This window comes from Schistocerca nitens, chromosome 1 (genome assembly GCF_023898315.1).
Source record: "Schistocerca nitens isolate TAMUIC-IGC-003100 chromosome 1, iqSchNite1.1, whole genome shotgun sequence".
Lineage (NCBI taxonomy): Eukaryota > Metazoa > Arthropoda > Insecta > Orthoptera > Acrididae > Schistocerca > Schistocerca nitens.
The window spans coordinates 569,691,435-569,709,520 of record NC_064614.1 but is presented as its reverse complement, the minus strand read 5'-3'; the positions used below and the strand labels follow the sequence as shown (position 1 = coordinate 569,709,520).

Here is an 18,086-nt window from a genome sequence, read left to right as displayed (position 1 = left end):
GTTACCAAGTATTTGCTAACAGAACTCTTTATTTTCAAGCTTTCGATTTCAATATCATTACATAATTTCTGCATTATATTTCAGTCCTTAAATTCTGACAATTTTGACTCTACTCCAAGGATATCTTAAGCCTGGTTAATACTAAGTGAACAAACACCAAGGCAAACTGCGTTCTCTCATGTGCAAACATTTGGCAGGAGTGAGAGGAGACATTCCAGTCATGTTTGGTCCATTGTTCACTCGTTATCCACAGCGCCTCTGACGTTTTTGAAAATGTTAAAAAGATTTATAATATCTTATTTTACATGACATTATTTCCTTTAGAAGTGAGAAACAAATCCTGTTTCTAATCTTGTTTTCCCTTTGCTTAGCTTTTCCACAACAAGAAACAACTTACTAGCGAATGCATAATCTCAATGTTTACAAGTGTTTGTGTGATGACATTCTCATTCTGTGTTCTCTTCCATTCACTACTGTGTTATGCATAGAGAAACAGACACCAAGTAATACGATAGAATGGCAGAGAGCACTAACGAACTGCTCACTTGGGCCTGGTTTCCACAGAGGGTGGTGTTAACAATGGTGGATGAGTGTGAAAAAACATTTGGTCGTGTTCAGTACACATTTGCTGTGTTTGCTCATGTTCACCTACTTGTCAGTCTTTTTTGCGAAATATCATCAAAGGAAGCTCGCGTCCTCTCCACTTAGGCGCTAGTGTCTTCTGCTCTTTTGTGTGCCAGCACCTTTATGGTGACCATTTGTAATTAATGCTCTGCTCTTACATTTCCTCCTCAAGCATATTGATGAACCAGAGAAAGGCATCAACTGACTTATATGCAAAGTTCTGGAGTAATGCTAAAGAAGGCTGGAGCTGCAATTCAGGTTTCAAGTGTATCTTGATACATTTCACGATTACATAAAAATTCAGACACCTACACACTTATTTTCTTACTTCTTTCTGTTTCCCTTTTCAAAACCAGTAGGCACAATGATCTTATTCAGTATCTAATATTTACAGAGTTGGCACAAGTTTCCCTGAGTGAAAGTCCCTGATATTTACCCAATTTCCAGATAATTTTTACTATTTTTCCCTGTCAAATTTTGACATCTCAAGGATAAGTTAAAACGTAATTTGAAAGTCTGTCTTTGCAGCTACGGTACAACAAACAATAGTGCAGACGAGGAAATATCTAACGAAAACTTGCAAGCAGACGATGTTTCCTGATATGAGCAAGAATATTATTTACTAATATCAGGATTTTTTGTAATGAACTATTTTTAGATGGAGAAAGCAAGCCAAATGGTATATGTTTTTCATTTAGACTACTGATGTTATTTTATTTCATTAAAAAAAACCTTTGGTGACAAAAATATGGATTCTCTTGGAGTCACAAGACAGATTTAAAATACCTTCAGTGATTTCAGAAATAACCACAGAAAAAAGTAGGCCTCTTGAAAGAAGGGTATAATGTGGGGAAGATTTGTGTAAACCTACACTGTAAGTGACTGCAATAAATGTTGGTTCTACTATGTTCATTACTGCCGGTTATTACCCACTGTGTTATATCTGTTATTTTACAAGTACTTTGTGATTTTTATTTTGAGAAATCTATGAGTACATAGTGTACAAACTGTCAGCGACTGACACAATTTTCTTCTTCTTATCGTCCATACTTTATAACATATAAACTACTTTTGAAGTTCAAAAATGTGCTTGAACGAATAAAGTGTCTATAAAATGCCACACTGTACAACATTCTTGTGATGAGGCAATCACAATTCCTGAAATTCATTACCCATGGTCTCTGGCATGCAGATGAGCACCACTATCCTGGATCCACGGATAAACCATAAAAACCTGCTGCTTTACGCCACACACTAATAGACCTGGCCAGCAAGGAGATTGGGGAGACTATATCCGACAAGCTAGACCTGCACATTAGTGGAAATCGAATGTCTTCAGATCAGCAGGCATGATCCATTACAGATACCCGCAGAAACAGCCTGCAGTTTTGGCCTGTTGTGGAAATCCACTCATGTGACCAGCTATTCATGAGCCAAAGACAACATGTTGATGACATGAGACCACAGTCATCAATCCATGCAACAAATAACTTGTTCAACTACTCTAAGAATCAATAGTAATGAGAACAGGTAGCAACTCACCATAAAGATGATTGTTGAGCTGCAAAGGGGCATGTAGGAAAGACAATTAACACTCTCACAACTTAATTTTCAGCCACAGCTTTTTTCAGAAAATGAGAGCACACACACATCCATACAATCACTCAGACACAACTCATGCACACATGACCGCCATCTCCGGCTGCTGCTTCTACAGTCTCTGAGAATCAGATCCAAACAAATCACTCCTCATGCCTATCTGCCTCTTGTCTGCTAGGCTAGTGGTAAAAAGTGGTGGTAGCACTGACCGCAAGCTCAGAGGATCGGTAGGAAGGAGAGAAGCAGTAGTAATGAGGGAGTAGGGAAGCAGTTCACGTACTCATCTGCATCTTGCCAACAATGACGCATGACACCTCAGTAAACAAACCATTTCATCTACTGAGACAAAAACAAGATTTTTCCAGTTTTAATTTCCCTGACGTGTTTGAAATTCCCTGATTTCCCTGATGAGTTTGAAATTCCCTGATTTCCAGAACCTGTGGCAACACTGACTTACATTGATGCTGTAACTAATGCTGTTATCATGTGAAACATACGTGAGGATTTAAAAAAGACCACGTGTGAGTAAGGCTCATGCACTGACAGTTCCATACAAACTTTATTATGTATATAGACAGTTCATCCATTCCAGGATTCAAGAATTGTGAACATTTTTGCCTGTTACTGAAATTAATACTGGCAAGATATTGGTCACAGGGATTCCAAGATTTTCAGCAGTATTTTAATTTCAATAATATAAATGTGACAAAGTCATGGAGGAGGCAGGCAACCATTAGTATAATAAGCAGTTCTCCATCAGGCTGACTAGGTCGCAATAGTAAAAGTCAAATATCAGGCAAGGAATTAATTTACTGATCATATGACACGTTTTAGAATTTATCCATCATCAGACATCCATGAATGATTATTGCACATTAGTCTGTGAATGTTTGTTTCGCACAGAACTTACAACACCTTAGCTACATGCAATAATCGCCTCTTGATGTCTCATGATGGATAAATTCCGAAACACTTCATATGAACAATAAAATCATTCCTTGCCTGATGTTTGACTTGAACCATTGCAACCCAGTCAGCCTGAAAGCAAAAGTAGTGATTGCTTTAGTTTCAAGTTTGAAGTCAGTTAACAAATGACAAAAGAAATATTTTTTGTGTGATGTAATTACAAATAATAATTTTGAGATTTTTTCTTTACTTTTACTGTGAAACCTTGCTTCTTGCCAAATTTCATGATTCTACGCCAACGGGAAGTACCCTGTAAGTTTTGATGAGTGACAAAAACCTTCGACAGCCTCAATCACATAAAATGTTTCTTTATTTAAGACAACCAATTCTGACAGACTTTGCTGTCATTTTCCAGTCTGTAACAAAGGGCATCTAAATGGAATGTCTCACATAACATGAGTTAAGATGTAATATTTGAGATAAAAGTTTTAGTTTGGCATTACAAAAACTGGAAGTTAAGAACTGTGCACTTACATACCTTAAAAATCTGTAGAAACTGTAAATAAGGAAATCTTTTATGCGATCTATGCTGTGGAGATTTTTTATTTTTTTTTATTTTTAGTGAATAAAACCGATTGCTCTTTCAGTACTCTTAAAATAAGAAAATTCAATTTGATGAGCGATTTGCGAATATCAAAATATGTGACCTAAATAGTCATATCTTTTGATTACGTTGATGAAGCAGCTCACCCTACAAGGATTCCATTTTACTAACTGAGGTATGGAACTCTAAAAGTATGCAGTGTTTAGTAGAATTGGTACACTATGCTGATCCTCTTATGTTCTCTCCTATGGAAATGCTTGTTGTTCCCTCCTGTGTAAATGCTTGTTCACAGGTCAAACAAACGGTGGTAATCACTGGCAAATAATCTGAATGCTCTTTCACCTGTGTTCACTTCAATTTGCTGCATAGTAAATGAGGTGTTATACTACTTTACTCACGTTCACTACCACTTGCTTTTGTATGACCAGGCTTTAGAATGTGGAAATGAAATCATATGATGATTTTTACTTAGCTGAGGACTACAGTCATTATATGCTTTTTAAATGAAATCATTGCTCCAATTAGACTGTAAGTTTTTACTGTTTGTTTATTTTACATTGCGATTTCACATGTGGACTTACTTTCATGTGCAAGGTCACAACTAAGTATTGCTCCGTAAATTGTGTTGTTAATGAAATATTATCACATTATGCCTTGCCCTTTTATACATGTTTGATAGGTTTCAGTTACCTTGCACTTGAAAATGGCTCTACACCCGAAATTGCAATAGTGAAATAAATAAATAAATAAATAAACATAAAATGGCAACAATAATTTCATTTAAAAGTATCATGCGGCTTCTGTGGAAGAGCGCTGTCGCTGCACTGTACCAACATGTAAGTTTTAAAATTTGGACAGTATCGAGTGCTTGGGGCTCTTATTAGTTCTCACTAGAACGGCTGGCAGAAAAGTAGAGTCCTATAGGTCACGGCTGTTGCCTGCTGCCAGCAGGGCTGTGGGCTGTGATTCGCCCGCCTCTCAGCCTTGTTGCCATGTAGGTAGCATTAGCAGTGTGGTAGGTCAGAGCAGCTGAAAGCTCAGTGTTACCACGCTATATCGAGTGCTGACGTCTGATCTCATTGTCTTACTGTCTTTAGAAAGGTGCTTTGACGTGTGTTCAGTGGTGAATAACAATGCAGGAGCAACAGCCTACTTGTAGTACTTCTCCGGTCGGTGTGCATAAAGGGCGGAAAGACATTCGTAAGCAATTGAAAAGTATCATATCGAATGTACTCAAGTTTTTTGCTGATCTGACCAACAATGAAGAAGCAGAGAATAACTTGAATTTTGCACAAATTCATAAACTTACTACTAAAGTGTGTGGTGTCTCCAGGTCAACTGTAAGCCGTATTAGCAAATCTGTCTCATTAGCAAAATCTCCAGACATGAATGAATGTTACGATTCTCCAAGAAAGGGATATGAAAATGAACGGAAATCAACTGACTTTGACAATTTTAACAAAGAGCTCGTGTGTAGAACTGTACTTAGATATTACGACAGACGAGAGTATCCAATGGCTAAAAAAAGACAGGCTGACCTCAGTGGAAAAAATTAATTACTCGTGCTCAGAGGCCTCTGTTCTTTGTCTTCTCCGCTCCCTTGGTTTCCGATTCAAGAAGTGTAATGACGGACAGAAATTCTTAATGGGATGCAGAGACATTGCGGCAGAAAGAGCGAAGTTTTTGCGTACAATGCACTTCTTGTATGCTGAAGACACCTGGCCCGTAGTGTACTTGGATGAAACTTGGTTTCACAGAACCACACCAGTAAGTATATATGGCAAGACTCCAAAGGAAACAGCAGTTTGAAAGTGCCTAACGGTTGAGGGGCTGATTAATCATCGTTCATGCTGGTTCATTAACCACAGGCTTCATGACATAGGCCAAACTTGTTTTTTGTGGTGGGAAAAGTTCTTGCCAAGCTGATTACCATTCGGAAATGAATGGAGAAGTTTTTAAGAACTGGTTTATTCAAATGTTGTCTGTGCTGGAAGAAGGGTCAATTATCATGATGGACAACGCCAGTTACCACTCCATTCATATCGAAAAGCTCCCACATTCAAATTGGAGCAAAGCAGATATTATGGAGGGGTTAAAGAGAAAGAATGTTTCATTATCAGTCAATGAAACAAAGGCTGAACACCTGTCTAAGGAAGAAATCATAGGTGCCAAAAAGACTTATGAATTAGATCAACTGGCAAACGAAATGGGACAGTAAGTGGTATGTCTACCACTGTATCACTGCCACTATAATCCCATTGTTGATATGGACCCAAGTAAAGCGAGAACTAGCGAAAAGAAATACTGCTTTCCAACTTGCTGATGTTGAGAAGCTAACACACGAAGCTCTTGATAATGTTATTCAGCAGGACTGGGAGAGGTGTGTAAAACACACAGAAGCATTGCAAGGAACTGATTTCTTGAACCAGGGCTTAAGAGCCACCATAGTGGAATCTGTGATGATGCACCTGGCAGAAACAAGTGACAGTGAATCTGAAGACACGGAGCCAGAAGATCCTTCAGTTTAGGTAAGCGCCGTCTCACAATTGGTGGCGATTAGTTTACTTGACAGTAACTGTCAATTAAAATAAGATTGTCAATTTTGCATTAATTAACAACAGTTTTTCCTAAAAACCTGTTTCAAATTTCTTTACATTCAGATATAATCTTACTGCATTCGGTTTACTTGTTCATTCAAAATTTAACTCCTTTTTTTCATAGGATGATTTATTGGCTGTTTCATAGTAAGGGTAATGCAGTTCAGAAAAAGACAAAACGTTGTGGTGCTTCTGTATCGACTGTAAATATAAACAGTGCAGTAACATCAGAACAGCCCCAGCACCTATTCTGATTCTCCAAGAAGAGCATAGAAATCTATGATATTTCACGACTTTTGCGAAAAGCTTGAACGTAGAATTCTATTACTTTAGTATGACAGAGAATAGACTTTTACGAAAAGCTTGAACGTAGAATTCTATTACTTTAGTATGACAGAGAATACTATCAGATGGCTAGAGAAATACAGGGTAACGTCTGTGATAAAACTAATTATTCTGGCCAGTCACTTCTTTGTCTTCTCCGCCCACTTGGTTTTTAATTCAGAAACTGTAATGATGGACGAAATTTGTAACACAAGACAGGGGCACTGCAGTAGTAAGAACGAGGTTTTTGTGTACCAAGCACATATTGCATGCTGAGAATAATACACTTACAGAAAATTTACATAAAAGTTGGGTTTCACAAAACCTTTAGAACAAATATTTTGCTCGACTTCAGTGAAAATATTGGCTTCAAAATAAGTACAATTACTTTTCCGTATCTTATACTGGCGTTCTGAGTGACAGATGCAATGACGAAGGATATGTATTAGCGGCCAGAAAAATATTTTCAGGGAGCAGGGAATATTCACGGTCATATTAAAGCGAGTAGTCAGAACAAAACTCTTGGCGACAGCCTAGGATGACTCGCGCGCTGCTGTGCAAGGAATATCACGGAAGTAATTTGCCTCTGCACATGATATGATACAATAATAATGTCTGAAATGTAACCAAAAATAATTTTGTACTTTTCTTAACAACTTTCTCATGGGATGTTCCTTTGCAGTCCCACAAAACGAAAATTCATCAGCGACTAAATTTTCTTTACGCAGTCAGCACAGTTTCACACCTCTTATATTATTTTATTTTTTATCTCAGAATACTTTTATGTTTCCGAAATAAGAGATGCAGCATATGCATCTGTAAACTTTGAGGATGTTCCTGTTGTCCCCCCCCCCCCCCCCCCAGTCCAATTACATTAGTGATTCTGTTACTATCACAGGTGGAAGTAAAAAATTATTTTCCTTCAAAATTTCTTGTAACATTTAGTTTCCATTTTTTTCCCTAGCAGCTCGTGAGAATTTTCTTTTGGGAAGTACTCCATATATTCTAGACTAAGAATAGAGTTGCCCAATATTTTTTTAAATTTTTTATGAACATTTGAAATTATCACTATAAAAAAAACTGGCAATGCTGTAAGACGGTGAGATGACCTTGAAGCCCTATTTTCGTGGCGGTCACTATAGTAACTAGTACATTCATTCATCTGAATTCAAAATCCACTACCATAACCTTTCTTCATCTTTGATGGGAAATTTGAACATTTTTATTTCAGGTCTTGTCCGTCTGCTCCTTCCTCAGTTAATGTACTTGCACACACTCGGCAAAAAGACTCGATCCTATAGTGAAGCTATGTAAGAAACAGCTGTACTTCACAGCCACCAGCCGGTGGAAAGCAACTAGGGGCCGCTGGCAGCAGGGAAATGTCTCACAAATGTCACCGAAGGGAATGCTATCTAGTGGTTGATGCCACAAGTACGGGTGTGACGCTGTCAACACCAGGTGGCTGTTCCTTGACGAGGGTCGGCTGCCAAAGTAAGCGCTCGGTCAATCTGTTTTTTAAGTGATTTGGGATATCAGCATGGTGTTACAAGTGGCAACTGACTCTAAACAATAAAAAGTGATAGATCCCCCACACGAATACTCAAAAAACTCCATTAAATTTCGGTTACATATTAAACCACACAAATTTAAAGGTGATAGATCCCCCACACGAATACTCAAAAAACTCCATTAAATTTCGGTTACATATTAAACCACACAAATTTAAAGGTTGTCAATTCAACTAAATACCTAAGACTCACAATTATGACCACCTTAAATTGGTAAAAATCACACAGAAAATGTTGTAGTGAACCAAAATCTTTGTTTTATTGGTAGAACACTTAGAAGATGGTACAAATCTACTAAAGAGGGAGCATACACTACGCTTGTCCAATCTCTTCTGGTGTACAGCTGAACGATATATAAATCTTACCAGGTAGGATTGACAGTGGACATCCAAAAGGTTCGAAGGGTGTCTTGTTAGATAAATCTTCAAATTAAAGTATCTCTTTTATGTATTAACTATGTTTTACTGTAAATGTCATAACTGTGATACCATCGTTTTCATAAGCTCATTTCTTCCTCAAATGTAAATGGCATCCAAGATATTTTGGAGCTTTTCTCTTATTATTTCACCAAATACTTTAAAGCTGCATTAAAATTGAAAAAAAAAGTCAGTAAATGTTTATTTTTCTACACTATGTTTTTTAAGAAGGTGTTAATTCCTTTACATTCCATTCATCAGATACCGATATCTTTTCAGACATATGGAAAACATGCGACAGTTTCTGAGCTTGATGGGCAGGCTCAATTAACTGTACCTTCTCTACGGCATAAACAATCCTTTTCTTTGACTTTGGCAAAATTACTTCTAACTCTGCTGTGTCAAACAGATCTATTTTTCCAAAATATGCCCTTAACCGTAACTGCTTCCACATCATCTTGTACTGTATCTATTTATAATGTGTGGTCCATTTTTCTTCAGAAATACGTATAAATATGTCTCACTTATATTGTGTGTTCTTCTAACTACTGATTCGTTTTATTTCTTGGTGTAGGATATAGTTTACTATTTCTTTGATTCTACGGATCTTTTATGCATGTAATTCTGCAGGTCTTGACTTTTCCTTTGATGTCTACTTTGAGCTCATAAAGTATTTAAGCATATTTTTCCGTAACAAATCTCACACCTAGCACATTACTGATACTGGGGAGCAGCAGAATATGTATGCCTTAAATTGTGAAATGAGACCTGCCAGCTAGTTGTTAGCCACTAGTGAGTCATGAGTTAGGTAAATAGTGCACTTACAATGACAGTGGTTTTTGCATTGTGTGCTGGGGGGTTGGTAACTGTTTGCATGGTGAGTGAGGTTAACACGATGAGTGATGAGTTGGATGATGAGACAAGACAGCGCGGAACCACCAAGAAAATAGTGTTCGATAAACATCATCGTGATGTGGAACATATGAAATTACATGGTGTCGTAATCGAATATATTGTGCAGAATGTATTCATATAAAACAGAATATTCTGTAGCATTTAAATTGTACTCACACGTGCCTGCGTAACTACAGCATTGGAAACCGGTGCATTTCGATAATACCCCACAATGATTTCGAAACGATCATTGGGCTATGTTATAGGCGAGTCCATCACTGCAGCTAATACTCCTCCAGTCAAATTCATTCATTTCGTCTACTCAAAACCAAACTATACGAATGGAATATGAAACAATAGCCCAAGAAATATTGCCATATTCTGAGAAACAAAATACGAGAAATACATACAAAAACTAGTAACCACCTTCATAATTCTTAACAACTAGATCAATAATCATTACTCTCGTGTCATCAATGTTGAAAAAAGACGTAAACAATTCGTATCTTCTACCAAAACAAGTCATCAGTTTCAGTGATTCACCCTGGCTACTGTATATAATCACAACAGAAACAAATTGCCAGCAGCATGTAGTGTAAAAGCCACCAACACTGTAAGTGCACTTCAATTTTCAGTTACTATTCAGTAACAGGCTGTGTGGCTATTTGTTTTGATGTAATGAATTCAGCTGAATCATTAAGTAATTTTAGAAGGCATTTTGAGATGTATTCCTGGATGAAGAGCAACTGTCCATTTCCTTATTCAATGGCCTCAATTAAGATCCAGTACTTAAAACAGCTACAGGGGCATCAACACAAGTACAGTGACACAAATGAACATCCTGGAGTGGACTGAGTACTGCCTAGCACAGATAACTGACAGGTTGCCCACTGTTACAACTCAATCTGGTCTTGATATCCTTTTACACAATATGAGGTGTAGTGATGAGTATGCCAGTTTATGAGGAGAATATGCTGCCACTTCACAATGAGTTACACACTTATTTGAAATCTACACTGATTTGCAAATACCAAAATGGAACTTTTGAAATGTAACATATTTGGTGAGGATATTCTTACACTATCAGCCAAATCTCAGTAGTTTACGATGTTTCAGGACGATTATTATTTAACCAAGAAACAAATTCATGATCAATGCAGATGATAAAATTTATGGGAAAATTACTAGATAATGTTGGATTCATCGACACGAATAATGGACATTACCCACTGGAAAGTTTTCCCCATTTTTTTATGATTTCTTGTAAAATTTATGTACTTGCACATGATGCATTACATGAATGTTAATATTTGAATCAATCATCATGACATCTACCTCACTTCCATCATTACTGTGCAGAAAGCCTTCTTGCAGGCCTGCATATTGCCTAGAAATCTGGTCTCCCAGTTTGCCTGGGAAAGAATCAACATACAACAATCACCAAAGTCAATTACACATAGTTTTGAAGATTCTATACAAACACTATTATAAGAGCATATTACTGTACACACGTTTGGTTCATATTTCACAATAATGTATATGAGGGCTATTCGGAAAGTAAGTTCTGATCAGTCGCAAAGTGGAAACCACTGTGAAAATCAAAAATGTTTTTATTTTCAACAGTTAGCTACGCCTTCCAGCCACTTCTCTACATAGTCACTGCTCCAACTTAGACATTTGTTGTAGCATTGTACCAATTTTCTAATACCCTTGACATAGAAGGCAGCTGCCTGTGCTTTCCCCAATTCTCTACATTGATCTACAGCTCATTGCCTGTGCCAAAACAATGTCTTCATAGCCAGCAGTTCATGTGAGCAGTGAAGAAATTCAGTGGAAGCCAATTATGGGTTGTATTGAGGGTGATCAAACACTTCCCATCGGAAACACTGCAGGAGCATCATCATTGCCCCTGCAGAGTGTGGCCAAGAACTGTCATGAAGAAGGAATCATATGAGTTATATTACATGAGCTGCATGACATCAGGTGAAATCTCTCACCAGGCCCTCATACTTGGCAAGATACATTATTTTCTAGTTCACTGTGCACTCAGAACTGAAAAGAGAGACGAGACATGATCCACCAGCATACCAGAGACACTACCCAACACATATGTGCAAAGCTTCATCAGATTTTAACAGTGGTTTCCATTTTGTGACCAATCGGAACTTACTTTCCCGATAGCCCTCATATTATAATAATGTATGCTATTTTTTCCCGAAATCATTACCCATGATCATGATTTCCAATTATTTCCAAAAATGAAAAATTATGGCCAACTTTTAAGACGGCAAAGCTATCATGTCATCATAGTGAGTCAACCGCAAGCAACATCAATATTAATTTTACTGGTGTGTTTGAGCACAGCCACAATGGATTCCCTTTCAAGAAGATCATGGATTGAATATCTCAGGTACGTAGCTTTTCTCTGCTAGCCTATGATTTTCAAAATTGAAGTTACTATCATAGAGTGGAGGAAAAAAAATAGTGTATTAAATCAAATCTGAAAAGTCAACTGATGCATCTAAAAAAATTAATCAATTACTCTCATCAATTTTTTTCCCAAAAGCTCAAGAAATCAACAAAATATCCAGTTATCAACCACTAAAAAGAAGTCTCATTCCATTTTATACCACATGCAGGACTTTCTAACACATCACTTTGATTTACAGAGGGTGGGAGGGACGGGATTCTTCAAAAAACAACACTGTGATGAAAGACTCCCAGTGTATAAAATTAAGGCTTATTTTACTTCTTTGGGTACCAGGAATCACAATCTTCCATTTCCTGAGCACTAGTTTAAACTAATGGTGCTTAAGTAAATCATTATCTTACAAGGAGAGAGAGCTCACCTGCTTCATGATCCTCAAGGTATGGATCTTCTATTGGAAGTCTTAAGAAATGCAAAATGCATTCATCCTGTGTTCTGCTCCCAACATGTTCACATACTTTATTCCAATCATCCTTATAAAGTTCAAGCCCTTCTAAAAGCAACAATGTTTCTTGCTCATTCCATTCTCTAGTCATGCTAGCTGCAGTTTTATTTCTAAGGACAGCTGGCTTCCTTGCATACCTAAACGTACCAAACATTTTACTCCAGTTTGTGTGCCATCCACTTGCATTAAATTACATATTTTGAATATTTGAAATGTATCAGTAAATATAGCACAAATTATAATTAGGATTTCATAATTTAAAATATACATAAACCTATAAGGCACAGCATTTTACCTCCCAATCTGTGTTTGCCGCAAGTATTATTCATAATAAGGAAAAACAAGTACAACTTCATAACACACAATATAAACGTAAACAGGTCACTCTTGGGTCAAAGTTCCAAAAGTTCCCTTACATGTTGGTTGGTTGGTTGATTACAAGGATCAAACTACTAGGTCATCAGTCCCTTTTTCCTCAAACAGGCAGGTCTACAAGACTGTACAGCAGAAACAGCCTACTGTTCAAAATCCAGGCAAGAAAAACCCAAGGTCTACTAAAGATCAATGAAGGCTAGTTAAGGGACGAAAAAGATGAAAGTGGTTCATAGGAAGAAAGGCAGATGAGATGCCCCATCTAGGAAGCAGCCAGAACCGCCGAAAGCAAAATGCAATGCAGGAACCCCCACTCCACCCCACCCCAACCCCCACCACCACCACCTACCAGAGGTAGCCCACTGAGAGACTACCTAGGAAAACTAGCAACACGGACAGGGCAACAGAAGCAAAGATAGACAAAAGCCGAACAAGTAAAACAGACCAAGCAAGAGGAGGGGGGGGGGGGGGGGGGAGGAGGAGCAGCACAGCAGGTAGGGTGAGGGCCAGGGTGGAGCACCAAGCTCAGTCAGCCATAACCCGGTCTGGGCATAGGAAGCAACAGAATGTTCTGCCAACTCCTCAGTGGGCCAATAAGGTTAAGTGGCCCTCTCTTAAATAAATATTACATAAAACTAAGTCATGAATAAAACACAGAACTAAGTCAGCCATTGAGCCATCATCTCCTAACACCAGGGGTAGTACGTCAGGGAGATGAAGGGCTCACAACAGTGAGGCTAGGTTGAGAGAGACACACAAAATATGGACCACCATCAAACAGGAACCACAACTACAGTGAGGTGGGTCCTCGCAACAGAGAAGGTGACCAGGAAACTTGTTATACTGTAAATGTCCACATATACCTGCAAGCACATAATGCATGTGTTGTTACTGAAATCTTTCTTTGGGACTACTTGTTAACACAGAGCAGTACAAGACACAGCTGGTGTAGAGCAAAACCTGCTCATAAATGACCTACAAAGATTGTTACGGCTTTTGATCACTGTGGAATAGAAGTTAGTGGCCATTCAAGGAAAACAGTCACAGTGCATCGAAAACTAGATTAAAGTTACTTAATGGTTACAAAAACTTCCATGGTGGTCACAAAGACATAATGAATCTGCTACATCACAATGAACCTCACAAAGTCAAAACCAACAGCCTGCCTGTGAACACTGACAACGTGAGCACAGCACGGTGAAATATCTTTCACTTGGCACAATTTTTCCATCTCCATTAATACAGTCTACAACAGAGTTTCTGAAAACACTAAGTACATGGAAGTTTGTTGCTCTGAGTATGCCACATACTAACTTCAACAGCTAAGAATTGTGACTATATCTACATTTACAGAACTTTGAGCACTAGAAGAAACTGAACTGTGATGTCGAAAGAAAGTCTGCTATCTGGCACTGGAAGAAAACTGACTCAGCGAAGCCAAATTAGATAAAAACGCAGCAGTCCGCGTGAAGTGTTAAGCTGACTGAATTCTTTGCTAGGCACCTCTGTACCAAGATAAATCCCCAGCACAAGAAGGAAACTCTTGATATGCATATGGCTATCATAAATTAGCATTTGGCATTTTGTCTGTAGAAGGTATAATTCTTCATGGCATAATACAACAAATGGATTATGTTCTATTCAGTATCTTTAGAAACTACCTGGCTTACACATCTTTGACAAAGGTTTTATCTGCCCCCATGAACCATGGACCTTGCCGTTGGTGGGGAGGCTTGCGTGCCTCAGCGATACAGATGGCCTTACCGTAGGTGCAACCACAACGGAGGGGTATCTGTTGAGAGGCCAGACAAACGTGTGGTTCCTGGAGAGGGGCAGCAGCCTTTTCAGTAGTTGCAGGGGCAACAGTCTGGAAGATTGACTGATCTGGCCTTGTAACATTAACCAAAACGGCCTTGCTGTGCTGGTACTGCGAACGGCTGAAAGCAAGGGGAAACTACAGCCGTAATTTTTCCCGAGGACATGCAGCTTTACTGTATGATTAAATGATGATGGCGTCCTCTTGGGTAAAATATTCCGGAGGTAAAATAGTCCCCCATTCGGATCTCCGGGCGGGCACTACTCAAGAGGACGTCGTTATCAGGAGAAAGAAAACTGGCATTCTACGGATCGGAGCGTGGAATGTCAGATCCCTTAATCGGGCAGGTAGGTTAGAAAATTTAAAAAGGGAAATGGATAGGTTAAAGTTAGATATAGTGGGAATTAGTGAAGTTCGGTGGCAGGAGGAACAAGACTTTTGGTCAGGTGATTACAGGGTTATAAATACAAAATCAAATAGGGGTAATGCAGGAGTAGGTTTAATAATGAATAAAAAAATAGGAGTGCGGGTTAGCTACTACAAACAGCATAGTGAACGCATTATTGTGGCCAAGATAGACACAAAGCCCATGCCTACTACAGTAGTACAAGTTTATATGCCAACTAGCTCTGCAGATGATGAAGAAATTGATGAAATGTATGACGAGATAAAAGAAATTATTCAGGTAGTGAAGGGAGACGAAAATTTAATAGTCATGGGTGACTGGAATTCGTCAGTAGGAAAAGGGAGAGAAGGAAACATAGTAGGTGAATATGGATTGGGGGGAAGAAATGAAAGAGGAAGCCGCCTTGTAGAATTTTGCACAGAGCATAACTTAATCATAGCTAACACTTGGTTCAAGAATCATAAAAGAAGGTTGTATACCTGGAAGAATCCTGGAGATACTAATAGGTATCAGATAGATTATATAATGGTAAGACAGAGATTTAGGAACCAGGTTTTAAATTGTAAGACATTTCCAGGGGCAGATGTGGATTCTGACCACAATCTATTGGTTATGAACTGCAGATTGAAACTGAAGAAACTGCAAAAAGGTGGGAATTTAAGGAGATGGGACCTGGATAAACTGAAAGAACCAGAGGTTGTAGAGAGTTTCAGGGAGAGCATAAGGGAACAATTGACAGGAATGGGGGAAAGAAATACAGTAGAAGAAGAATGGGTAGCTCTGAGGGATGAAGTAGTGAAGGCAGCAGAGGATCAAGTAGGTAAAAAGACGAGGGCTAATAGAAATCCTTGGGTAACAGAAGAAATATTGAATTTAATTGATGAAAGGAGAAAATATAAAAATGCAGTAAATGAAGCAGGCAAAAGGGAATACAAACGTCTCAAAAATGAGATCGACAGAAAGTGCAAAATGGCTAAGCAGGGATGGCTAGAGGACAAATGTAAGGATGTAGAGGCTTGTCTCACTAGGGGTAAGATAGATACTGCCTACAGGAAAATTAAAGAGACCTTTGGAGAGAAGAGAACCACTTGTATGTATATCAAGAGCTCAGACGGCAACCCAGTTCTAAGCAAAGAAGGGAAGGCAGAAAGGTGGAAGGAGTATATAGAGGGTTTATACAAGGGAGCAAGATGTATGAGACAGGCGAAATACCCTCAGACTTCAAGAAGAATATAATAATTCCAATACCAAAGAAAGCAGGTGTCGACAGATGTGAAAATTACCGAACTATCAGTTTAATAAGTCACAGCTGCAAAATACTAACGCGAATTCTTTACAGACGAATGGAAAAACTGGTAGAAGCGGAGCTCGGGGAAGATCAGTTTGGATTCCGTAGAAATGTTGGAACACGTGAGGCAATACTAACCTTACGACTTATCTTAGAAGAAAGATTAAGAAAAGGCAAACCTACGTTTCTAGCATTTGTAGACTTAGAGAAAGCTTTTGACAACATTAACTGGAATACTCTCTTTCAAATTCTGAAGGTGGCAGGGGTAAAATACAGGGAGCGAAAGGCTATTTACAATTTGTACAGAAACCAGATGGCAGTTATAAGAGTCGAGGGGCATGAAATGGAAGCAGTGGTTGGGAAAGGAGTGAGACAGGGTTGTAGCCTCTCCCCGATGTTATTCAATCTGTATATTGAGCAAGCAGTAAAGGAAACAAAAGAAAAATTCAGAGTAGGTATTAAAATTCATGGAGAAGAAGTAAAAACTTTGAGGTTCGCCGATGACATTGTAATTCTGTCAGAGACAGCAAAGGACTTGGAAGAGCAGTTGAACGGAATGGACAGTGTCTTGAAAGGAGGATATAAGATGAACATCAACAAAAACAAAACGAGGATAATGGAATGTAGTCAAATTAAATCGGGTGATGCTGAGGGAATTAGATTAGGAAATGAGACACTTAAAGTAGTAAAGGAGTTTTGCTATTTAGGGAGTAAAATAACTGACGATGGTCGAAGTAGAGAGGATATAAAATGTAGACTGGCAATGGCAAGGAAAGCGTTTCTGAAGAAAAGAAATTTGTTAACATCGAGTATAGATTTAAGTGTCAGGAAGTCGTTTCTGAAAGTATTTGTATGGAGTGTAGCCATGTATGGAAGTGAAACATGGACGATAACCAGTTTGGACAAGAAGAGAATAGAAGCTTTCGAAATGTGGTGCTACAGAAGAATGCTGAAGATAAGGTGGGTAGATCACATAACTAATGAGGAGGTATTGAATAGGATTGGGGAGAAGAGAAGTTTGTGGCACAACTTGACTAGAAGAAGGGATCGGTTGGTAGGACATGTTTTGAGGCATCAAGGGATCACAAATTTAGCATTGGAGGGCAGCGTGGAGGATAAAAATCGTAGAGGGAGACCAAGAGATCAATACACTAAGCAGATTCAGAAGGATGTAGGTTGCAGTAGGTACTGGGAGATGAAGAAGCTTGCACAGGATAGAGTAGCATGGAGAGCTGCATCAAACCAGTCTCAGGACTGAAGACCACAACAACAACAACATAATGTTGCAAGTCTAACATATAAGTTAACTAGCAACTGAAGCCACAGCTGCTGACTTCTTTGTTCTATTTTTTATACACCAGCAGCTGTTCCAAAATTACCATTGTTGAGCAATTTTAATACTGAACCTGCTTTCACAAAAGGAATGTATATAAGTAATTTGTGCTTACTGGTCAAGCTTAAGCCCAAAGTTAGAACCCGGATCAACTTCCACTTTCTTAACTCCATCTTTTTTATCAAGATCCAGAAGCGTTTTGGCAGCAGACGGTTGAGGAGTCTTTGGAGGATTTATTGGCTGAAGTCCAGATGGAGTATCTGACAGAACATGAAAGTGTGATGTTGGCGGTGGTCCCATGGGAGTCGGGCGGCTGTCCGAATCAACCTGCAATTTAAAATTATTGTATCCATTCCAATAGGTTGCAAGCACTGGCAACTAACATTTTGCACAACAACAACAAAAT

At 38.6% G+C, this 18,086-nt stretch overlaps 1 protein-coding gene across 2 annotated transcripts in view; it reads right to left on the bottom strand.

Annotated features, from left to right (window-relative positions):
• Positions 1–18,086, bottom strand: part of LOC126254880 (SWI/SNF complex subunit SMARCC2) — a 90,709-nt gene that overhangs the window by 22,417 nt on the left and 50,206 nt on the right. For both annotated transcript variants that reach the window (XM_049955346.1, XM_049955347.1), the window contains exons 11-12: positions 17,796–18,007; positions 12,382–12,602 (exon numbers count right to left, since the gene is read on the bottom strand). In XM_049955346.1, the coding sequence (XP_049811303.1) occupies positions 12,382–12,602; positions 17,796–18,007 (433 nt within the window). The remainder of the gene's footprint in view (positions 1–12,381; positions 12,603–17,795; positions 18,008–18,086) is intronic.